The sequence below is a fragment of the Vulpes lagopus genome, chromosome 2, assembly GCF_018345385.1.
Source record: "Vulpes lagopus strain Blue_001 chromosome 2, ASM1834538v1, whole genome shotgun sequence".
NCBI classification, from domain to species: Eukaryota; Metazoa; Chordata; class Mammalia; order Carnivora; family Canidae; genus Vulpes; species Vulpes lagopus.
This window is the reverse complement of record NC_054825.1, coordinates 44,778,256-44,803,526: the sequence shown is the minus strand read 5'-3', so window position 1 is coordinate 44,803,526 and position 25,271 is coordinate 44,778,256. Positions and strand designations below refer to the sequence as shown.

Below are 25,271 nucleotides of genomic sequence, written 5' to 3'. Positions count from 1 at the left end.
TTGGGACTTTGTGCCAAACGCTCAGCCTGGAATGCTGCACAGCCACCAGTACCTCATGGAGGAGGGAAACAACTCCCCACATAGCCCGGCTCACCCAGGCAAGGACAGGCACTTGACTGGCTTAGAGAAAAGGCCTTCTCATACCTTCATCATCATGTTGAACAAATCTGTCATCCATCAAAAACAGAGATAAACTCAGACCTCTCCAAGAAAAGCCCTGAATTAATCAAATCCCAGGTTGTCTGGCCTACGTGGACTGTAACCATACCAGTGTGACTCAACCCCTTCAGGCATTTAGAATTCAGTCTGGCAGCTAGAGGAGAGATACTGGCTGTCCTTACATTGACTTACAAGTCAGGGCTGTGTCAGCAAGACACTACTTTCATTTAATAACAACATATAAATGAAACTTAGAATCTAAGCCTTTCTTTAAACTTCTGGTCTTCTAATTACTATTATTATTTTTTAAGATTTATTTTATTTATCCATGAGAGACACAGAGAGAGAGAGGGGCAGAGACACAGGCAGAGGGAGAAGCAGGCTCCATGCAGAGAGCCCGACGCGGGACACGATGCTGGGTCTCCAGGACTAGGCCCTAGGCTGAAGGCGGCGCCAAACCACTAAGCCACCTGGGCTGCCCAAGTCTTCTAATTATTTTAAGACAGATCTAAATACCTATTATAGGACCTTCCCATTTCCTAAATTTATCCTTCCAGCTGCTAAGGATCACCTGTAGATTTAAAGAAGTCTGTATCCTTCCTAAGCAAAATTCAGACTAAAAAAAAAAAAAAAAAAACACCAAAATCCCCAAACCCCTCATCTCTTCAGTCTGTCCTCAAACAAGAGCCCTGCCTGCCTCTGGACATTTTATAAAATGGAAAAACATGGGCCTGAGAGTCAAGACATGAGTTCTAATGCTAGTTCTGTCTCAAACCACTCTGTGACCCAGATGTCACGGCTGCACTATTCTGGGTCTCAGCTGCTTCTCTGAAGTAACACAGGAAAGCTGGATTCACGATGTTAGGTAGCGCCAACTCTTCCAAGTTCACTTGTCCCTTCTCTTACAGTTCTCCTAGAGTTCCCTTCCTTTCTGGGAACTTTCAGCTACATGTTTAAGATGCAGCTGCATCTTTAAGATGCCATGCACCCAGTTTCTATTAAAATTCCAATGAATCATCCACAGATAGTTTATGTTCATCCTACACATTGTATTTTTCCAGATTCTGCTGGCCCATTGGAGAGATCTATGTATAATATTTGTAAGGCACTATTTGTTCTAAGAGATTTACATAGGTTGAATGATATGAAGCTGCCAACATTCAAACATTTTTACCATACAGAAACAGCAATTTCATATAATTCAAATTACCACATTAACTTATTTATTCCTCCTTACAATCCCCATGAGGTAGGTTTTACAAATGAGGAAATGGGAGCACAAAGAAGTTAAGAACTTGCCACAGTCACAGAGCTAAGAGATGACAGGGTTTGGATTTAAACCTGGGCAGCTAAGCTCCTGAGCCTGTGGTCCTACCATAATGTTTTATTGCCTCCCGTACTGGGAACAAGAACAGCTTGAAGAATGTGAGTCCAGACCAAAGTAGTGTCTCAGAAGGAGAGTGAGAGGCTCACACTGCAGCCTCTGTTGGGTTGTACCTTTCACTTCAATGGTGGCATTTGCTTTAGGAGCACTGACAAAGTGATATACACAGTGGTATTCGCCTGAATCCTCAGCTCTCGGCTTATTGATCCTGCAGAGATGAGAAAAAAAAATGAAGTGAGGAAGCTGGGAACAAATATACAACAAAATATACAACAAAATAAGAATCAAAAGGGCAACCAGGGACCTTGCTCTCCAAACCGTGTCCCTGAATGCAACTCACCTCCTCCTAACTGAAAGCAAAAACCTCCCTCCACGTATTACAAAACATTAGAGCTTCGCTCCTTACTGGGTGCCTGGAATACAAAGATGGAATGATACATGGTCTCTAACCTTAAACAAGTAATCAAAATAGAGGGCTGTACAAAATACTCTAGATTATATTTAGATATAGAGGATGGAGCCATCACTAAAAAAACCTTCTTGCTTACCTCATGTTTCTAGTCAAATAAGTAAGAGCAGGAAAAAAGGCAAACCGCAAACCTTCTTCTGTGCTCCCCTTTTAAAGACCCTGTTTTGGTAGTTTTGTTCTTCCCACACAGTATTTCGGTACCATGCCTTTTAATCTCACTCACAGGATCCAAGGAATAGTGGGCGGAACAAATCTCTGTAATCAGAGCACCAGCCACAGAGATGCAGCTAAACTTTTAAGACACTTAAGTACAGCTAGAACCCTAAGGTCCCACATGATCTCCTTCCTATGATCATCTCAGCCACTTCCTAATCCTGCTGGGCTCTTTTCAGTTTTTCTTGTTCCTTCCTCAAAACCTAGACACAAGATGTTTCTTTACAGAGAATGCTCTTCCCATCACTCTTAGCCTAATCTAACTCCTTCTGCATCGGTCTTGGCTCACATCATTTCTTCCTACCCTCAATCAAAGTGACATCCCTCTACCTGACATTCTTGCTCATACTACAGTGTAATTCTTCACACACATGCATCAAAACATATAATTATATATTTACGTGATTGCCTGATGAATGTCCAGTTTCCCAAAAGACCAAGTTCTATGGACAGGCACTGGGTATAGAATTGCTGCATAATTCTATACCCAGTGCACATGGCCTGGCCTGAAATATAGCAGAGTGAATGAATAAATAAATGAGCAAATGACTGAATGAATGTAAACTCAGAGTGAACAGCTGTGCAGAGATCCTGATCAAGTTAAGCAGAGTGACAAGAAGGACTGTAGGACATGTGCACGGCTAGAACAGCACTTCCTCTGAATTCCACAGGGTGATCCTAAACAAGCTTTCCCTGACAATGAGCTTCACACCAGCTCAGTACACTAGGGCTTTATACACATACCCCAAAACTTACATAGAAAGGCTGGTGTCTAATTACTGAAGAGAAATCTACATCAGAAGATGATCATCATACAGCTCCTGCTCTTTTGGCTCAGTGGTAAAATGTGGTACTTGTGATGGTCAAATCTACATTGTACTAATGTCTGAGAAAAACCCCTAGCCTTAACCACTGACTGGCTCAATATATTTATCCATCTTACTGTTCATCCCAAAAGATCATGGATGAGGAGAGACAATATATCCCTAGGACTACCTCGGCATACCCGCGGCAGCATAACATTCTTAGAGGAACAGCCAAGAGTCTTCTAAATTTGATACAAGGGGCTTTTCTTAAATCAATATGCTCCCAATAGGGAAAACAGACACAAGTCAGCTGCTCTTAGCAAATGTTCCAGAGTTTGGAGGAAGAGCAGCAGCTGTATCTTCAGAGCTCAGACTAACTTAACTCTAAGATCCTTGAAAAGATCCTTGAAAAGATGACTCCCAAGCTTGAGCCCATGCCTGTGGGTTCAAAATCTCCCCTACATCATTCCCTTCAACTAGCTACTGGGAAACTACTGAAGCAAATGGAAAACAACCCCAATAGCCAAGCAGGTGCAGGGTCTCTCAGACTGGTCCACAGATCACTTAATAGGTGGCCCAAGAGACTCATCAGCCATTACTTCACAAAATGTGGGAGAACACAGATTCCCTGAAAAACTCTGACAATGCAGGACACCCCTGGAGAGCTGCAAATAAGCTGACCAAACAAAGAAGAAAGAAGGAAGAAGAAGAGAAGGAGGACGAGGAGGAGGAGGAAGCATTTTATAAAGTCAAACTCGAATTTATAAAGCTACAGTTCAAAGCCATGTGGGTGACATAGTACAAGACCTCGGTGAAACAAAATTGGATGTCTGGTACCTTGAAAGAGTAATTATAAAAATACAAACTTGTAAAACTAACAAATAGACCAAGAACATATGCCTTTCATCCTACCCAACAGTTCTATGTGATTAAGCTTTTGCAAACTATGAGAATATGTCTGAGGCTATATTTCCAATTTAATATCAAAAGAAACTACAGTGGAGATAGATTAAACTTGCCACTAAAATGGTATGTTAAAGCAGGAAGAAAAAGAAAAAAAAAACACAAAAAAACAAAAAACCCAAAAACCTAGATTCTAAAAAGTCAGGAGACAGAGAACCTAGCCTTGCTTCTGAAATTTACTAGATAGACTATTTGGCCTTGAAAATAGTTAAGAGTTATTACTCTTTGAGTTTTAGTTTCCTTACTTGAAAAAAAAAAAAGATCCTGATTATGGGTCAATTAAATAAGGGATATGAAAAGATCTCAATTTTGCAAAATACTGCAGAAGGTCCTTGCATGCAGATTTTCCTGGTCTTACTCCAGTGCACTCTTTCTTTGTACGGACTCAACCTGACAAACAGAATCAGCCAATCCTTTTCCAGATTAGTTTTCAACCACAAACTATTCTGAAAGGTGAGGTGCCATGTGTTCTAGGTATTCCAAAAAAGCATCAAATCTTTGGGGGCCAGGTTAACTTCAGCCGGCAAATATTCCCCTTTCATCAAATGATGTTTCCAGGTTACCATCCTTAATCCACTGGTCTTGATCAGGTTATGGTCCTATTAATTACTCTCAAGAGGTAACTCAGACATCTATCCAGGAGAAAGATCACTTAGGGTGCTCTTGCTCTAAGAGTCCTAAGGCAGATTTCATTCTGATTCCTTAAACCCCTGGATTAAGTCAAAAGACCTGCATTCTAATTGTGACTTTCCTACTGACTAGCATGGTTACCCTAAGTAAATCACTCTCAATGCCTTCTGTTTCTCTATTATCATAGTGAGGGGAACATTTATGACTCTCAAATCTGGCTATTCATTAGAATGCTTTGGAAATCTTTCAAAGATTCCTGGGCCTCACCCCAGATATACTGGATTAGACTCTCTGGAGAAAGACCATATATATCTTCTGTGTCTCCTTCATAACCTAGCTGTGGATTATGAATGTCCACAGTAAGCTCAGCAATGCTCCCTTCCACCTTCCCAGGAACTGCCAGCCCCTCTCACCTGTATTCCATGTTGCTGGCATTCTTGCGAGTGGCGGTCAGTTCTACCCCATTCTTTGTCCAGTAGCTGTATGTAAGGGTATGAGAACTGGAGGTGAGGTTACACTGCAGGGTGACGGGGAGAACAGGGCTGTCTCGAAGAATGATCTCTTCACTGGTGACAATCCTTGGCTCTGTAATAAGAGTGCACAGTGATAGGGAGCCATAGCCTTCCATTCTTTGTAGCCCTGGCCTGAGAATCAGATGGGGTAGGATGGGGAGACTAGAAAAGAGGGAGGGCAGACAGGACCACCACATGAGGAATTTCACTTTACCACTTTAGAGGAAGTCAAGAAAGGAAAAAACAATGATTATAAGCAAATGACCACTAGCGCAGACAACAGCCTGAAGACCAGTTGGCCTAGACGTGAAAAGAATGGGAGTATTACGGGTACTTGTACTGGCAACAATCCACTTATACTTTTGAACACCACCGTTTTATGATTTAAGAACGACCAACCAATTCAGCTTCAATTAGTAAACCAGGCTCCACCTTGCAGTTCTGAAGACAAAAGCAGTATCATTTGTATATAACTAATAAACTCCCTGTGGAGTCACTAGGCCCTGGAACAGTAATAGCTATAATTAGATAATACATGTATGGCTTTTCCCACATTTAATTCTGATAAACCTATGGCAAACCAGCCATGGCCATTAATTATGTAGAAACAAACAGTGTAGATCCTAAAAGCAAATTTCCTGCCAGAAGTCTATTGCATTTTCCAAATTTTGCCAAGGGAAAATTCTTAAGGAACCATCAACAGTTCTTCTCTCCAGCCCGTATTTATTCCCAAAGCTTTTTCAGAACTGTTATTTAAAACACATTCCATTGTGCAGATAACAGAGTGTGATATGTGCTGGTATCATGGGCTCCTAGCATTTTTAGAGCTAAAAGGCCCTTAGAGTTCACTGAATCCCACTCTTTAAGAGCTAGAAACAGAAAATGACTTGTGCAAGGCCATAGTTATTGTTAGTGTCAACACTGGGCCTAGAACACACATCTGACTAAATTCTCTATCTCTGCCTCCCTCCCCCAGCTCCATACCCCCAACACACACACTTTCCACCCTATAGCAATTTATATACTTCATCTTCTGATTCTCTCCTGGGCTTAGATAACCTGGGGTCATTAGTTTAAAATCTATAAAAATAACCTCAAATATTAGAACACACTGAGCAGAAATGTTCTAAGGCACACTCTATCATTCCTAGAAGGTTCATACTTTAAAGCCTTTTGAATTCCATCACTATATTAAAGTCAAGATGTCTGTTTGTTGTCTTGTTGTTCCTCTATCTAATCTTCTCCTAAGCTTAGCTGCTATTCTACTTTTGGTCAGACATTTTCAGGTGAATTCTAAACTTTTCCCATCCACATTAGAGGTATTTCCTCTTTTGTTCTTTTTCCAATTGTTTCTCAGAAATTCTTGATTAACTTCTCACTTCCCTGCACCTGACAACTCGGTAGCAGCAACCTGACACCATTTTATGCAGTACAGTGCTGACTCTTAACTCTTGAGGATAGAACTCACTCCCTCCACTGGAACTAATAAGCTTTGTTCCCTGTTCAGGGAGGGGGATGGAATGGAAAAGTCATGGGACACTTGAAAAATATAATGCCCAAGGACCTCTTAATCAATGCAACATTTCTGACTACGGAGCTCCTTTCAAAGAAAACTGTGACAAATAAAGCAAATCCTAAAGTCTGTTCAATTAAATGGGTTCTCACTATTTTCCAATTCTGGCAAAGGGATAGTGGTTATCTTCCATTCAGCACTGGTCCTTACTGGTAACATCAAACAGGGTCTCTATGTACAGATAATGGAGGCATAGCAGCCACTAAGACAGAAGCAGATGCATGTAAACACGTTAGCGCAGTGGTGTCCCATGGTTTCCAAAACACACTGGACAGAAGCCAAGTCCCTGGGCCTTAAGTCGAGCAGAACGGCTGCAAACCCTGCAATGGAAGGCGCACATACACCATCAGCAGAAAGCACCACAATTCCAAGAAAAATCAAAACCAAGCAAAAACAAAAGAGAGAACCAGTACTCCACAGAAATTAAAAATATAAAGGCAACATTAAAACCCAAACACACTTTTAGGTTTTTACTAAATTTTTATTATCCAATTTTATTTTCTGTCCCATTTGGGACTCTCCTTCTGGCTCTTCTTCTCAGACTGCACTGAGAAAGGGTAAACTCTGAGGATGAGGCCAAGAGCTTCCAGATGTTTCAACACAAGGAGGCCAAAGTAAATGCTACTCTTACCTGTGACGATGCAAATGCCCACTGCAGCTCAAGGAGATTAAGAAGGTGATGAGAGCAACCTGGAGACTTTCTGCCAAGAATTCTTGGAAGGCAAAGGAAAGCTCTTTTCCCCTTACGTGTTAAAGATCCAGGAGAGAGTCAGCTGGGAGCAAGTGGATAATTTAAATAGGTTTAAATATGATTCTGCAACATTGGAGGGCTGTGGGGTAGGGTAACCTCCCTCTGATGATTGCTGTATATGGAAACCAGTGCTAAACCAAAGCTCCTTGGCCAGGGTGCCACACCTGCATTTTGCACCAGGATGAAGGTGGAGCTTTTATTTCTGTGGTTTAATATTGCGCATGAAAGTCCACGAGAGATGAACAAAAATGTTTACTTGCCACTGACTCCCTATTTAGAAGTAGTGGATGGGAGATCCTTAGCCTCACCACCACTCTTGTGTAGAAGAACATGCTATGGCCAGAGAGATACCTAAAAACTGGGCATATTTCTCTTCCTGCCTTACCTTACTCAAGGAGCTTTGGGGAAAAGTACTGTCAAGAAGTCATCCTTAGAAGACTTCAACCACCTCCTGGAGGCAAATGTCCTTGGGATGCTAAGACCACAAAACAATCCAATTAGAGTGAATTCAGGATGTTTTTAAAAAGTAACAGCAGCAGCTTGGCTCTCTAAAACAGTTAACTAGGGCTGACTGATGGGGAAGTCTGGGATAAGACTTAAACTGGCCAGGATTTGGTTTAACCACATGCAGACACTTCTAAAGTAGGAAGTTTATTTCCAAGTAAACTGGGGGAATGTTACGTATTTTCAAAACTGAATTGGTAGGTAAGTGCCCCCTGAAGACTCATCATCTTCTAGCCCCAAGGCATGACCTTTTAATTATGAGTCTACTTGAGTCAAGCTCCTGGACGTACAAGTACCAAATGCCCAGCCCAGTCCATGCCTACAAACTTCTGCAGATCTTTGTGGCCATTTGGGTAATTCTGGTTTTATAAGGAAAGGAGCGGGGGGGGGCAGGAGAAGGAAGCGTGCAAGGGAAAAACTGTTAAATAAAAGAAAATTGCTGGGTTAATATTCCCCATTTTCACATAGACAAGGTTTTCTTTTCCCCTTTCCAGAAGCAGGTTCTCTGATTGAACAGTGCCAGCTGCAGCAGCCTCTCCTCTCTCTCCCCTAAGACCTATCCTCTTCATAAGCATCTTCTAAGGTACTATAAAGAATAGACAACTAATCTGCTATATTCCACATAAGTATACAGATTCAGGGCCCATGTCCTATTATTTCCTGCATTATTATCAAACTCCTCATAAATGTGTTTTTACTATTTTTACTTACTCTTTCTAAATCAATCAGTTCCTTAAGCCAGAACTGGCTATAAGTTTGAGTTCTTGAAGAGAAGGCAAAAACCCAAAGGATCTTTCCATTAAGTAGAGTATGCTCCCTCAATTAAAATCAAGTCAGATGTGGGGCTAGAACTAACTCTTCCTGGCCAGGAGCACTAGCTCTGTGGTGGCTTCTTCCTCCCTCTCCTTTCCACTACACGAGTAGCAAGACACTTTTCAGAAAAAGAGGTGGCCACAAAAGCTCCCGGGTCTAATGTCTTACTTGTACCTGCTACAACAGATGAAGAGAAGAATTCTGAGCCAGCCGCTTAGGCTCTCCCTCATCACTTAGTTGGAATTTAGTTTCTTCTTTTTTCAAAATACAAGAAAAGGCCAGTATGAATGGCTTCCAAACTATTTCTGGGGTTGCCAGTCTCTGGGATAAGGAGGACTGTGCCAACAGTCAGTCATCAGAGTCAATCTGTGAACAGGAAGCAGATACAACTCTGACTTTGAAACAGCATGATGGGGTTTAAAAAAAAAAAAAAACTTTGCATTTTAGTGTCACCTGGTGCCTAACAGCAAGACATACAAAGGAAATCTCGGGCTGTTGCTTTTAAGAGAAGAGGAGACTGGATGGGCAGGACCAGTAAGGAGTGTACTGCTGTAGTGGAGGGCTGTTATCAGAGAAGCACATGCCACTGTTTTAGAAAAGAAAAAGAGCTGGAACTATGGAGATATCCAAGCTTACATGCCACCCAACAACCAAAACACACCACCACACTGCACCTATGGCAACATTCCCATCACAGAACAGGATGACACCAAGTCACAGTGAGGGAAGAGGCTGGGTAGACACAAACTTAAAACCATAGAGGTGAAGGCAGCTACTCAGAGAGCTTCAAACAGATCAACAGAAGAAATAAAAGTAGTTAGACTGGGGAGAGAAACAAAAATAAAAAGGCACCAGAGAATAAATCAGCAAAAGGATAGCAGGAAACCTACTACAAAATTAAAAGGGGAGGGAAAGAAACAATTCAACACTACCCTGGTATAAATGCCTGGTTTTAGGAGTGTTAAGTGTTTTTTTGAGCCCCCTCCCCTGCCCCAGTTCTCCCTCCCCACCTCTTCCCATTGCAGATGATTTTGGACAGGCACGGATTTCCCCAAGTTCTTTGTTCCTGAGGAGAAAGACACAGAAAAGGGTCAGGAAATGAGGGAGGTAGAGAGGACGTCAAAGAAAAAAAAAAAGTTGCCACAGATGTTTTCATACACTACAACCAGAAGGGTCGTGGGTTTGAAAAAAACGAAGACAAGGGGTGGGGTGAGCGATCATACTGGGGAAAAGGAAAAGGAAGCAGAAGGGAAGGGTCATCGGGCCACCTCTAATGACTACAGTACTACTACTGTAGGGTGCTGGACTCACTCTGAAGGACGCTTATGGTGGCCTGGGCTCGAATCCATGTTATGGAGGGATTTTGCCTCAAGTCATTCCTCTTGGGGTCGTTGCTGGCCCTGCACTCGTAAGTCCCAGAGTCCTCCAAGGTGAGCCGGGTTATTCTCAGCACACTCACGCCGTTTGACCCGTAGGCGGTGTTTACGGTGACACGGCGCTTCCGAGCACCGTCCCACAGCTGTCTGAAAGACTCTGCCCGGTTGACTTCTGCGTACCACCACTGGATCTCTGGCGTGGGGCTCCCGACCACGTCACAGTACAGCTCAAAGGCGTCCCCAGTGAGCTTAGTTTCTGACATGGGCGACTTGACAAACCCAGCTAGAGGGAGGGGGAGCAGGAATGCAGTGACAGGCCAATCAGAAAAAAAAAGAATCAACAGGTGTTAATAGTAATTTAAAGAAAAGAAAAGAAAAAAGCAAATGAGTTGCAAAGAACAAAAAGGATTCATTTTTAAACTATAAAGAGACAGTAAATAGCATTTCATACAAGCTTTTAGAAGAAGAACCACCCTGGGAAGCTTATGAAGCAAAGGCAGGCTAATTTCAAGCTGGGGCAGCCCAGGTGCTAGCCAGGCAGAAGCAAGCCCACTGGAAAGCGTTTTAGCAATGGGCCCAGTTGGTAGGAATGAGAAAGCTTCGGGTCTCGGGGGAAGAGTCTCTTTCCTTAGAGCACAAACCATTACCTTTTCAAATTCAGGCAAGTGATGAAAGATAACCGCAAGTGGCAGGAGGTCTATATGCCAAGTCAGGATCTCTCTTTTGGATGGGTGAACACTTTGTTAGAGATGCAATGTCTTTTGTGGGCCTCAAGAAATATTAACTGACCTAATGACGCCTTCTTTTGGGAATCAAAGTCCAAACTTCAACTGAAAAGGTAGCATAATTCTTTCTTGTGCAGGATTCCATCCTGAGTTCAGGAGACTTCCTCCACATCCTGTTCTTCCCTGGGTCTATGGCAAACAAACGGCCCAGCGATCTGTGACTAGGTTAGCCTCCACTTGAATGCAGACCTTCACTCAGGCACAGGGAAACAAGACAGTCTGTACTTGAGAGTGAGAATTCCTATGGGGGTCCGCTCAGCGGTGAAACCAGCGTTAACAGCAATCCAACTCAATACCAATAGAGGGACTGTGCCTTCCACAATTCCATAAGTTCATACAGCTAGAGAACTCTGCTGAAAAGTCAGTCTTAAAAATAACCATGGTACTTGACAGGCTCTGTCTACACAGTTTAGTTGCCTAGCTCCCAGAGGCCAGCTCAGAAAGAATAAGAAATGTACAATGATGAAATAAATTCTATGGTAAAGGTTAGGCCTCAACAACATTGCCAGGCATTGCCAGGAATTAAAGTTGATGCCTACCTCCACTCGTCCATAATTTGCTTTAGGTTACACTCCCATAAGACATGGTGGCAATGGCAGAAAGAGAGTAGAAAATCCAGATTTATCTGAAGAACTTGGGAGGAGGGTCCATAATAAACTAAATCACAGTGCAAGCATACTCTCTCTCACCCATTTACTTCACCTAGGGTTCATCGGCATTTCTACCAATTCAAGCAGTGTCCCAAGGTACAGGGCAAGAAGCTAAAAGAGGTACTGAGTGGCTGGTCAATTTCTCTGGGGATCAAGCTGACCCCTCTGTGTTGGGCAGAGTGGGGCCAGGATCTAACAACATCAGATTAAAACATTCCAAAGGAAAGGTATAAATTATATGGAACCGTTTTCCGACAGTCCGGAAACCAAGGACATAAAGAACTGACTAAAAATGGAGGTTACCAAGTGGAAAACATTCCATTTATATCCCTAAAAGTACTTGCTTTTGGAGATAAACTTCACCCTATGGACCTCAGAACCCTAAACCTGCACGATCTCTGCAACAATGTGCTATACTTAACTGGAGGTCAAGACCTCCAAAATCATACTAATCTTTCAATTCATAAAACATTCAGGATCTAGGGAGGACACGAATCCAGTAATTCATAGCCTTCAACTAAATCTTCTGCCTTGAAATGCTATTCTGAACTACCTCTTCAGATGGTATCAGTTCTTTGTAAGAAACCATCTACCAGAGGCTCCAAGAAGTCAAAAAAAAAAAAAAAAAAAAGTCATTCTCAGATTTAGGGCAAGTTTCAGAATTTCAGAAAAACAAAAAAAAAACACCAATCCCCAACAATGAAAAGCTGAGCTCACATCCAGGTAAAGTGGTAATCAAGGAGCCATGTCTTCATCTCGCAAACTAACTACCTGCCCACCCATCAAAGTCAATGCCAACTAGGACAGTAAAGGAAGCTCGTTCTGTCCATTTTACTACTGGTTTAATCACCATGGAAAATTGGTTATCGGTAAATCCCTAGGGAGCAGTAAAGAGGGGTACTGTTTTAATCATACTCCATCATTAAATGGAAATTACAAGCTCTTATCCTCACATTCTCTGTGAACTGGGGGAGTTTATGTCCTCTCAAATGTGACCACACACAGAGTATCGTCAACTTATGTTGGGGTTACATCCTGATAAAGCCATTGTAAGTTGAAATTTTCTGAAGTCAAAAATGCCTTTAATACACCTAACCTACAGAACATCACTAACAAGTCTACTGTGCTCAGAGCACTTACGTAGGACTACAGTTGGACAAATTATGTAACAAAAAGCCTATTTCTTAAGTGTTGACTATCTCATGCAATTTACTGAATGTTGTACTGAAAATAAACAGAATGGCTGTATGAATCCAGAATGATTGTAAGTGTATCAGTTGTTTACTCTCATGATAGTATGGCTTACTGGGAGCTGTAGCTTGCTGCTGCTGCCCAGCACCATGAGGGAGGAACGGACTGCAGATTGCTAGCCTGGGAAAAGAACAAAATTCAAAATTCAAAATACGGTGTCTCTATTAAATATGTATCACTTTTGCACCATCATAAAGTTGAAAAGTTTTAAGCTGAACCACAGTAAATCAGGGCCCATCTACTTGATCATGCTCTAGAAATGTGTTAGTGGGTTTGTTTTGTATTTTTTCCCCGTCTGAAATACAGGCTGACATTTAAGCCTCTTTATCAATCTGCTGACTATGCTAATGTAAAAGGAATGCCTGCAAGTATGTCCAGAACCCCAAGAACCCACCCAATTCCAATGGAATCTCAAATCCCAATAGTATACAATTCAAAGATAGCTGAGAAACAGCCTGAACACAATTCCCACCGCACAGAACCAATCAAATCACTCAACCTGGCACTGCCAACCATAGGCAAGACTCACATCTAAGGAGGAAGGAATGCTGATCTGATTTAGTTTAATTTTCCATCTGCATACAGGAAAATGGGACTAAGTCAAAAATGAGTGTTCTTTGAATTAGTAAATATGATGTGTATTTAAGCAAACTTATCTAAAAGCAAGATTTAATAGCCTTTAAAACACTAATAAACGTGTTCTTTGGAAGCTATTATTATTAGCCATGTGCATCAACAGGTTAACATTTTCTAAGTACGTGTCATATGTTAAACAATGTGCTAAGCACTTCATATTATCTCATTTAATCCTCACAACAGTCCTATATGATACTAAGGTCCAAAAAAGTTAAGTACTTTGCCCACAGTCACAAGCTAATAGTCAGAGACTGGCCTGGAATCCAGGTGTACCCAAAACCAAAGCATGGTCTTGTAATACTTTCCATGACTGTGGTCAATATCCCTTACTAGGTTAGAAAAAGGTTTTTGTAGTTATTTAAAAGTTAAAGATATTTTTTGCGACTACTTAAATGTAATAAATTAACAATTTCTGATTGCAAAAAGGACATGTCCATTGGAATGTGCAGCACACAGTGATTACTAACTCCTTAAAACTATAATCCTAGTAAAGAATAGAGATAAAGCAGCACAGGATCAAAGAGTTCCCTAAGCAATGGTGTATGTGTGTGTTGGACGGCAGAGGGAAAAAGTGAGGAAACAGAAGAATGGATGGCTCAGAAGCAAGACTGCCCCCTAGTTCTGATTATTTCATCCCCCTACTCTTGAGAAGACTGGCTTCATAGAAGGAAGAGTTTAAGAACATTAGATGCATTGCTCTGGTATTGTGATCAGTGAGGCAATTAACAAAGGGCAGTACCTAAATTTTTATAAAACTTAACAGTTTACAAAGTGCTTTCACATGCATCACATATTTCATTCACATAGTTTCACAAGGTTCATAGGGCAGACTCAGAGAGAGGTTCAGGACTTGCCCAAGATTGCTTAGGTAGCTAATCCTGAGCCAAAATGGGATCAGAACGCAGATCTTCAGCTTAGTCTATGGTTTTCATTAAACTGTACTGCCTCTTAAAAAAACAAGCAAAGGATTCCTTGATAGCTGAACATGCATCAAAAATCCATTTCTCCTCCTAGCAGCAGGGAAAAGAGAAAAACAAAAAACATCTCTACAAAGTATTGTGAAATCACAATTAGCAAAGGAAAGTTATTAGCAACCATCTACCTCATTATCCATCCAAAATTAGCTCCAATTCAGGAGAAGAGAAGAGCCAGCCTGCAGCAAGAGGGGGCTGACAGCTCAGAGCCTGACTCACTGCCCTGCCTTTCATCACCAAGTGCTTTCAATCAAGTATGTGCCCTCAACATGAGAGCACAGGACTGCCTAAAGTTGGGAGGCCACGAGGAGCATCTGTTTGATCTCCAGGTTAAAGCCCATCCAATATTTTGGGAAAAGCCTGAATTTCAGAAAAAATACCTCCTATCCCTTCTTCCCCATCATCATCTCTACCCACTATAACATGTAACTGAGCTCAGATCTCAAATACGTGTGAGAAAGAACTAATAAAGAGCATTCAGTTCAACAACAATAAAGGAAGCTGAAAGGTGGTCACAGGTTTGGGGGAAAGAAAAGACTAGAAGCTGGGGTTGGAGAAGGACAGCAAGCACAGTATAAAAAATGAATACAGTAAAACCGGGAAAACAGTAATGTAAAATTGCATAACTGGGGATGGGGGATGGGAGATGGGAAGCGGAGATGACAGCTGGGGCTAGCAGCCGGAGAAAAGGAGGAGCTCTCTGGCAGGAAAAACTGGATGTGTAGATATGTAGCAGCGGGTGAGAAGAAAAAGGGAACACAGAAGAGCAAGTTGAGCCCAATCCCAAGAAAACTGCTTTTACATATGCCCTAAGGAAGCAAAAAAGCTAACCTAATTCCACACAGGACCTGAGACCATCACTGATTTTTACAGTTGAAATTCTCACTTACCTCTAGGGTAATAATCGCTGAACAGGTAATGAGAGTAACTTCTCTCCCTCTCTCTCTCAGCTGACTACCGCCAGGGCCAGGCTTTTAAATCTAGCCTGCTTTTGTCACTCTTTATTTATTTATTTTTTAAACAGCTGTTCGCTTCAAGCCCCTGTTTACTACTAATTCCCTGTGGGTGGCTCATGCTGTTGTCTCCTTCATGCCTAATAAAGAGAAAATGACAACCAAGAACAAGAAAACATTTCTCTCCCCTCCACCTCACCCCAAACACTCTCCTATCATATTACCCGAAAAGAGAAAAAGATTGAGCAAAACAAGCTGATCTCTAACGTGGTTATAGGCACAATATTTCAAATCTGTTTAAACAGCTGTGAACTGCTACAAGGCTGTGTATACCTTGTAGTATATTGCCTATCCTTACTGTTAATTTAAGAATTATTATCACTATTTCATAACAAAAAGACAAGTCATAAATCCATATGCACTCATTCTGTGTGTAACCATCAAGGGTAAGGCAGGCCTGAGGCCCTGGGAGTGGATGAAAATGGGATAACCTCATTTTCTGCAGCAGGAAGGAAGTATCTGGGTCTGATCTCATGGATTAGTCTGACCTGTAGGTAGAAATGGCAGCAAATTACAAAGCATTTCGCAAAATCAAACCTATTCTTTTCACAGCTACCTCTATCAGGCATACATGACAAGGTTTAGGACTGTCCTCATCACTAGTTTCTATGCCAAGGCCCACCCCTTTATTTAGAAAGTATACCACCAAAATGGCTAAAGAAATCTGCTCAGCATTTTTTTTTTTTTAAGATTCTGTTTATTACTCAGTATTTTAGCTAGCCTTCTGCTTTGAAGAAATAAGGAAATCCAGTTTGAAGGAAACTATTTAGTTTAGTGATTAAAAGCGGCAAACTAAAATCAGATTGTCTGGAGGTCAATCACTAACTATGACCTCAGGCAAGTGACCTAACCTCTGTGAGCTTCTCCTAATCTGTAAAAAGAGGCTAAGAATAGTAGCAACCACCTAGTGTTAGTGTGAGGATTAAATGAAATAACACAGCTTAAAACAGTGCCTGGTACATAGTAAGCACTCAATAACGTTAATTACCATGTCTCCACAGAAATAATGCTGAACAGGCCACATGCAGTAGCCTTCAGCTCTGCTCCACAACAGGGCTGGGAAGCAGAAATGTTACATCCAAAATGAGTTCTAAATTAGAATCCAACTTCAAGAAACAATAAAAAATTAACCTTTAAAATAAAATTAGAACCAGAATGGAAACAGATTGCAGAAAGCAATGAAAAAGAAAGGAATTCTTCATTCTTTCCTATCTTTAAAGCAAACTAGAATGTGGAGAAATGATAGTAGCAGCATGGACTCAAGGACTTTGCAAATGTTACCAGAGTTATAACCCATTAAATCTGAGATATGAAAATGTGGAAAGCCCAAGAGTAATGAGAATAGAAAGAGGCAGTAGAAGATTCTCCTTAAAAAAAAAAAAAAGTGGGATCCCTGGGTGGCGCAGCGGTTTGGCACCTGCCTTTGGCCCAGGGCGCGATCCTGGAGACCCGGGATCGAATCCCACATCAGGCTCCCGGTGCATGGAGCCTGCTTCTCCCTCTGCCTGTGTCTCTGCCTCTCTCTCTCTCTGTATGACTATCATAAATTAAAAAAAAAAAAAAAAAAATTAAAAAAAAAAAAGTATAAACCTACTGATTACATATCAAGCTGTTTAGCAATAATGATATATAGGAAGATACTGAACACTGGGCAAGTCAAACTGTGAATTCACAAAATGTAAGATAAAATGGTAGTTATGGGATTTTGGACCAGGTCAAATTAAGTTTAATTTCATTCTAACAGTGTCAGCTTTTGAGTCAGTATCTCCACACCTTAAATTCTCTTAACGCTAAACGATTTCTTCAAACGGGAATGACACCATCTTCTTTATGGGGTAGTTGTTAAAGTCATGGAGTTAATATGGAAGAGTTCTGCAAACTGTAAAGCTCTATGCAAATGTTATTTTAGGACAGAGAAGGGATACGCATCTGATATGATTGACCTTCAACAAGGATTTTCAAAACAACAACAACAACAACAAGGATTTTTATTCAGTCCTGTTGTCAATTCCCACTGATAGACTAAACAAGCATGATCTACCTAGATCCATGGGTCTAAAAGTCAGTGACTTAAAAAAAAAAAAAAAGGTTAGAAGTATGATAAAAAGAAGCTATGGGCCATCTCAGAAAATATAAACAAAGTTTTGCCTGTAATAAATACAGGGGTGTCCCAGACCCCAGGTCAGACATCTGTGTCTCAACTGTACTGCTACTGAATGAGTGAACAGATAAGGGTCTTTCTATTTCTACTAAGCTGAGAGCTGCCTTACAGGGAAATGAGGCATGGTTTACATCTAGGCTGGATTCTTCAACTTCTTCAACCTCAATCTCCTCATCTGAAAACTGAGGATAATAACCCCTACCTTCTTCATAAGGTCATGGTGAAGTTCACACGAACAACGGTATGTAAAATTACTTTGTAACCTATATGGCTGTAAATGCAATAATATACATGGCCACTTTATGCAAGCATTCCAGTCTGTAACAAAGGATGACTTAAACCTGTCCTGGGTGTTCTAAAACTCACCCATGGGTAAGACAGGTTGTCTATTGTACTTTTTCTTAATTTTTCAACTTTCCAAAAGAATAAGTCATTGAAAACCACTGACCCAAAGAATTTAAAGATGTTTTAAATAGGAAATGACATTAAACAGAGTTGCCAGCAATTAATACTAAAATTTAGAATTTTGGTCCCATCTTGCATTTCTTCGTGTATATATAATATGCTCCAGGGGCTCAGTAATACCAGTCTATGACCCTGAATGTCCTTGAAAGGGTTCTAACAGATTGAAACCTTTGCTTATATGATATTTATCAGAAAATCTTGGCTACTTAAGTCTTTTACAGGTATGAAATAAAAAGCTTCATTATTAAAGACACTCGTTGGGATTAACATTTCCTCCACACTCCAAGAAGGAAAGAGGCATTTTAATTTAATCTTGAATAAAGAAAGTGAGGCTAAATATAATTGATCAGGTCTCATTTTGACCGTGATATCAAAATGACTATAACCTTAGTTTTTAAAAACTAAGGAAGGGTTCAAGGGGAAAAATACAATAGCCACAAACTCCTACCAAGTTAGTCTTCTTAAAAAACTTTAGGAAATCTACTTAACTCCACAAATAGTACTCAAGCTGCTAGTATACAAAGGAAAAATGCTTGATTTTTAATGGCTAGCAAAACAAATAGACAAATGAATATAAATCGGCTGTATCGCAAAGGTGTTCTTAATGAAAGGTCTGGCTTCAAACAGTGAAGCCCTCATATATTTCAGCAAATGCTCATAAAAATTCTCTTATTCCAACAGACTGGCAAAAATAGCTATGAGCCAATCTAGAACTATGCCAAAATGGAACTTTGAGGCCAAAAACAATTATTTTTGAGTGGTGGTGGTGGGGAACAGTACAGAGCATGCCTCAGCTGACCCTCCAGTTAGGATTTATTTATTTATTTTTCCCCCCCAGTTAGGATTTATTAAAGGCAAAATGAAAACAATTTTTTCTGTGAAATTCACTTGCCTATAGATTCAATATAACTTTTGTTTTAACTCTTTAAAAGATATTTATTTTCAATATAACTTTTTTAACAAAAGACTTATTTATTTTGGAGAGAGCATGAGCACACAAGTGGGAGGAGGGGCAGAGGGAGAAAGTAAGAATCTCAAGTGGACTTCCCATGGAGTGTGGAGCCCAACACCGGGCTGGATCTCACAACCCTGAGATCATGACCTGAGCTGAAACCAAGAGTCAGATGCTCAACTGACTGAGCCACCTGGGCACCTGTAGATTCATTATAACTTTTGGTAACAAATTCACTTTCTGTCCCTGACAATATCCAATCAGGATTTAAATGTTAAATATAACACAATTCAGCTCATTCCTGAGGGTAATACAATTCATCTCATTCTTTCATCATCATATATCTCCTGTGAGAATGACAATGAACACAAGCAGTGCAAGCTGATAGTCTGGATATAATCTAGGAGAGAGCTTAACTGAAAGAGGTAGGAAACCTGCCTTCTTTTATTTATTTTTTTTAATTTTTAAAAAGATTATTTATTTATTCATGAGACACAGAGAGAGAGAGAGAGAGAGAGAGAGAGAGAGAGAGAGAGGCAGAGACACAGGCAGAGGGAGAAGCAGGCTCCATGCAGGGGGCCTGATGCGGGATTCGATCCTGGGACTCCGGGGTCATGCCCTGAGCCGAAGGCAGACGCTCAACTGCTGAGCCACCCAGGCATCCTGAAACCCGCCTTCTTTTAAACAGCCATTCCCAGAAACCAGAGTCAAATAGTTTGCACATAGCGATATTCTATCTTTGAATCACATCCCAGAATGTTAGGTAATATAGTCCTAGTCTTCTCTTCTGATGAATTATTTCCAAAGCATAAATAGCTTATAGTAGAAACCACACTGGAAACTTTATTATATGTCAAAAGCAAAACTTTTCTTAGATGGCAGTATCCTAGAGCAGCTATTCTTAAACTTTATTATGCATCACAATCATCTGTTAGAACACAGATGCTAGGCCCCATCCCAAGATTTTGATTCAATAGGTCTGAAGTAGGGCCTGGGAATGTGCATTTCAAACAAGTTCTCAGGTGATACTGGTGTTGTTGGTCCACAGACCACATTTTGACAACTAATGTCTTAATGTGAAACTGCTGAATTTTTCAGCTTTTTCAAATGGAAGAGAAATATGAGCATAGGAGCCACACAGATGTTTCTGAAGCCATATAATTACTCTCCTAGAAGCGGAGTCTGATTCATAACCAAAAGAACGAATATGGCAAAAAATGGTTGCTAAACAACTGTATCACTCACTATGACTTATGCTCACTTTAGCAGCACATAATACTATGACTTCATTAATAATGGCTTTTATCTTGTCTTTGTTCCAGTTCTCAATCTATAAATTGTAAGCATGCTTTTAATTCAATTTACCTTTTTTGAGTGCTTATTTACTAAAGACTACACAGTGATAAATTTTTTTAAAAGATTTTATTTATTCATGAAAGACAGAGAGAGAGAGAGAGAGAGAGAGAGAGAGAGAGACATAGGCAGAGGGAGAAGTAGGTTCCATGCAGGAAGCTCCCATATGTGGGACTCGATCTCAGGACTCTGGGATCATGCCCTGAGCCAAAGGCAGATGCTCAACCACTGAGCCACCCAGGAGTCCCCACAGGGATAATTAAAATAAACTTTGTTCCTAAATAAAGAGAGCTAAAACTTTAAGACATGACACAGAAAAATAACCAAAATACAATACAAATGATAATAGCTACTTATACAACAGATTACAAAAGACCACGGGAACATAGAAGAAATAGCTAATTTTGCTGCGGGATAAGGCTAATAAATGCACAGAAAACTTATGCATGAAATCTGTCTAGCCTTGTCAGTTGCGGGGAGAGGGGAGATGGTCTTGCTGTAAGCAAGAGGAAACAGTTATAAGCACTGCATTGAACAGTGGCATAACGATTCTAGATACAGCTGGGGAAAAAAAAAATCAACATTTTTTGAGTGCTTTTATATCCAAGCACCTGTTAAGTACTCATGCTACTCAGGAAAATGAGACCGTTTATAACCTCAAAACCTCACAGTTTAGGGAGAATGACAAGCCTCCTGCAGGCTAAGAAGCCTGGGCTTTTTACTATAGAGCAAGCAGTGTGACTGGTCTGACTGGTGGCAGTATAATGGATAGATTAGAAGAAAGGAGTTAGAAAACTCCTTTGATAGTCCAAACAAAAAACATGAGTCTGAACTAAGTAAGGGTAGCTGTAGAAATGGTGAGAAAGTGATGGATGCGAGAAATGTTTAAGGGAATGAATCAACAAAAATTGTTGACCACAGGGTGAAGAGTGATACTGTAAATGGAAAAGGAAGACGGACTGAGAGTTGGCTTTGGAGATATATACAGGATAAGCTATGCTGGTGAGATGTTCAGATGTAGTTAAAAATATGGATCTGTTATTCAGAAGAGAGGTGGAGGCTGGAAATACGCACTTGGGAATTATCAGCTTAGATGGAAGTTGAAGCCAAGGGAGGAGATGAGCTCACTCAGGGAGGATGAAAAAGGAACTGAGAATGGAACTTTCTACATAATTACACTTCTTTCCAAATGATTCACCACTGAATGCAATACACTTTTGCTAGGATAAAATACACCAAAATAGGAATTAACTCCCTTCCGCTATCTGGACAACTTCTAATAAGGTCAGGTAAATAATTTATTACTTTGCTTTGGAAGATATAAAAGAAGGGTCTTCTCATGTTCTTCCTGCTAATGACTCAGATAAAAGGCACAGGAACCATGCCAGAAGCCCCCAAAGTAATAGCAACTTTCCTTGAGGACAATGCCTAATGCCATTCATGTTTACAAAAAAATCCTTAACCTTTGATAAAAACAGCACCTATTTGGTTCCAAAGATTACTTTGTTGTTGTTGTTGTTTTTTTTTTTAAGATTTATTTATTCATGAGAGAGACACACAGAGAGAGGCAGAAACATAGGCAGAGGGAGAAGCAGGCTCCCTGCAGGGAACCTGATGCAGGACTGGATCAATCGCAGCACCCAGGGATCACACTGTGAACCAAAAGCAGATACTCAACCGCTAAGCCACCCAGGAATCCCAGTTCCAAAGATTATCTTGGGAAACATTTTTCCTTGGGCAGAAGCTAATACCTAATCTCAACCAAATTTTCTCAACTTTTGACAAGGAAAATGTGTGGAATCTCAGCCCAAAGCCCAACACTAAACCAACTATGACCCTACACTCTGCAGTAAAGTACTGGAAACAAAACCAATACTCCACAGAACAAGTGAAGGGGGGGGGGGGGGGAATCACCAGGAATGTAGCTCCTATTTCCATGACATACTGCAATGCTTATGTTCTTTTCCTCGCCTTCTGGTCCTCTTCAATATTTCTTTCTTTTAATTTATTCATGAGAGAGACAGAGAGAAAGAGAGAGGCAGAGACACAGGCAGAGGGAGAAGCAGGCTCCCAGCGGGGAGCCTGATGTGGGACTTGATCCCAGGACTCCAGAATCACCTCCTGAGCCAAAGGCAGACGCTCAACCACTGAGCCACCAAGGCATCCCCTCTTCAATATTTCTATAAAGATTAACCAGATATGAATTTGGAAAATAAAGACAGTAACACACAGGCAAATGACCAAGAATCTCCGCTTTGACAATGGCCTAGAATTAGGGAATTCCCCTACTCCATCTAGACTCTGATGGTCTCGCAATTTAAAAAACTAAAGATATTCAGTAAAACAGTCTTATTCTGAATTTTTAAAAATGAGTTATGAAATGAGACAAATTTGATTCCTTCACCTATTAATCATATTGACACTGTACTGAAACTGCAAGCTTTCCCACTACTTTGTCATGACAATGGCAAAATTATTTCTATGGTAAGATTAAGTAATAGGGTCTAAGGAATATTTGGTATTACATACTTCGTGAAGATCTATATTTCTCTCAATTTCTCAACAATTTACATAGCTATAGTTCATTCCTGGAATTTCAGCTGCATCTACAAAAGGGGCAATACAATATGAAGAAAAGTTTTATGTTTAAACAGGGAAGAGGGGAGCCACAGTACAAATTCTTAAAGCAACAAGCAATTTTAACCCCGTTAATGGGAATTTAACATACATTCAATCTGCTGTCACATGAGCCACCTGGGTGGCTCAGCAGTTGGGCGACTGCCTTTGGCTCAGGTCGTGATCCCAGGATCCACGATCAAGTCCCACATCAGGCTCCCTGCGAGGACCCTGCTTCTTCTCCCTCTGCCTGTGTCTCTCTGCCTTTCTCTCTGTGTCTGTCATGAATAAATACATAAATCTTTAAAAAAGAATTAAGATCCTACTTGTGGAATTTACTAAGACTGTTCAGAAAGAGACTATCATGAACACTTTATTAAAATTATATATTCCTGTGTTAAAAAGAAATGAGCTATCAAACTATGAAAAGACACAGAGGAACCGTAAATGCATTATTAAGTAAAGAAGCCAATCTGAAAAGGTTACATACTTTATGACTCCAACTATATGACATGGTAGGAAAGGCTAAACTGTGGAGACAATAAAAAGATCAAACTGCCAGGGGCTAAGGGGGAGGGAAAGAAAGGATGAACAAGTGGAACACTGAATTTTTAGGGCTGCAAAACTATTCTATATACTACAAAGATGGATGGATATAGGTCATTTCATGTGCCCAAACCCCTAGAATGTACAACACTTAGAATCAACTCTAATTAAACTATGGACTTTGGGTGATAATGTGGTATCAATGTGGGTTCGATTGTAAGCAATCTACCACTCTGATGGAATGGTGTTAGTGGAAATGGCTCTATGTGTGGGCGGGGCAGGGAATATACAGTTACTTCTCTGTACTTTTTAATTTTGCTATGAACCTAAACCGCTTTAAAAAAATAAAGCCCATTAAAAATAATTAAATATACTAACTGAAAAATACTTATAATCATGTACTAAGATGTGTTTGCCCTTGCCATTTAGTACCTGATTGCAGATAATTTTTTTTTATAAAGATTTGAGAGAGAGAACGCATGCATGTGAACACACATATGTGAACATGTGAGTAGGGGGAGGGGCAGAGGGAAAGAATCCTCAACCAGACTCCCCGCTGAGCACAGAGCCTGACTCGGGGCTCAACTCCACAACCCATGAGATCATGACCTGAGTTGGAACCAAGAGTCCGACACTCAACTGACTGAGCCACCCACATGCCTCTGATTGCTGATAAATTTTTTTTTAATGACACATAAATGCAAAACTACCTCTGAACACTGAGAATTTAGTTTAGCCCAGAGAAGCTAAGTGATATGCACCCATCTTGTGTTTCTGATGCAAGCACAGAAAACACAGGGCTCTTTTCTAGCCTATAAATCATCTAAAACCTTGAGATCACCCAGACTTCCCATGAGACTATCTTTACCAATGCCCTCCTAACTCTACTAAACAGAAATAGCTTAGCTTAGGGAAAAACATATTACCTGACACAGGAAGACATTTCATATACCTTCATCATATTAAGTACCCAAGGGCAGATATTACACTTATGGATAAGGCAACCACAAAATTTATTATCTAAACCAGAACACTTTTGGGGCACTGGGTAGTCAGTCAGTAGAGTGTCTGACTCTTTTTTTTGGGGGGGGGGGGGGGAGTGTCTGACTCCTGATCTTAGCTCAGGTCTTGATCTCAGGGTCGTGAGTTCAAGTCCTGTATTGGGCTCCATGCTGGGAATGGAGCCTACTTACAAAAAAGAAAAAAAAATTACCAAGTAAACCAGGACACTTTTAAGAGTGAAAAGGGATGCTATGAATAATTGTGACGGGGCAACAGGCACCAATTGAGAATTATGATTATCTATTAATGAGAAACCTGGAGGTTGTGCAATGTAAAATCAAGCAATTAGAATGGAGCTATTTCAGAATAAAACTCCAGGTCAATTAAACTTCAACTCTAAATACAGTATATTTGTGATTTACAAACTTTTCCCAAGAACTCTGAGCAATAATTTTCCAAGAACCCCTCTATTAAAACACCTATACCTCAGATTTAAATATATCTAGTCCTACAAAGCACCTCCAAATTTCTAGGGTCTCCCCCCCATCACAACTGGTAAGTCCTCAACCCTATTCTCCTACATTCAATATTATTTAGTCTCTATATCATCCTTAGCTAAGACAATTCCCCCATTAACAAGAATCTCTTGCCTTACTATAAAGTATGCACAGATATTCAAGCTCTACGGCCTTGGTTTTAAATGAGAGTATACAA

The 25,271-nt window shown here is 40.6% G+C and overlaps 1 protein-coding gene across 2 annotated transcripts in view; it reads right to left on the bottom strand.

The window, feature by feature from the left end:
* NPTN (neuroplastin) overlaps positions 1-25,271 on the bottom strand; it is a 68,787-nt gene that overhangs the window by 23,006 nt on the left and 20,510 nt on the right. For both annotated transcript variants that reach the window (XM_041742596.1, XM_041742595.1), the window contains exons 2-4: positions 10,089-10,436; positions 5,038-5,209; positions 1,657-1,751 (exon numbers count right to left, since the gene is read on the bottom strand). In XM_041742596.1, coding sequence (XP_041598530.1) covers positions 1,657-1,751; positions 5,038-5,209; positions 10,089-10,436 — 615 coding nt within the window. The remainder of the gene's footprint in view (positions 1-1,656; positions 1,752-5,037; positions 5,210-10,088; positions 10,437-25,271) is intronic.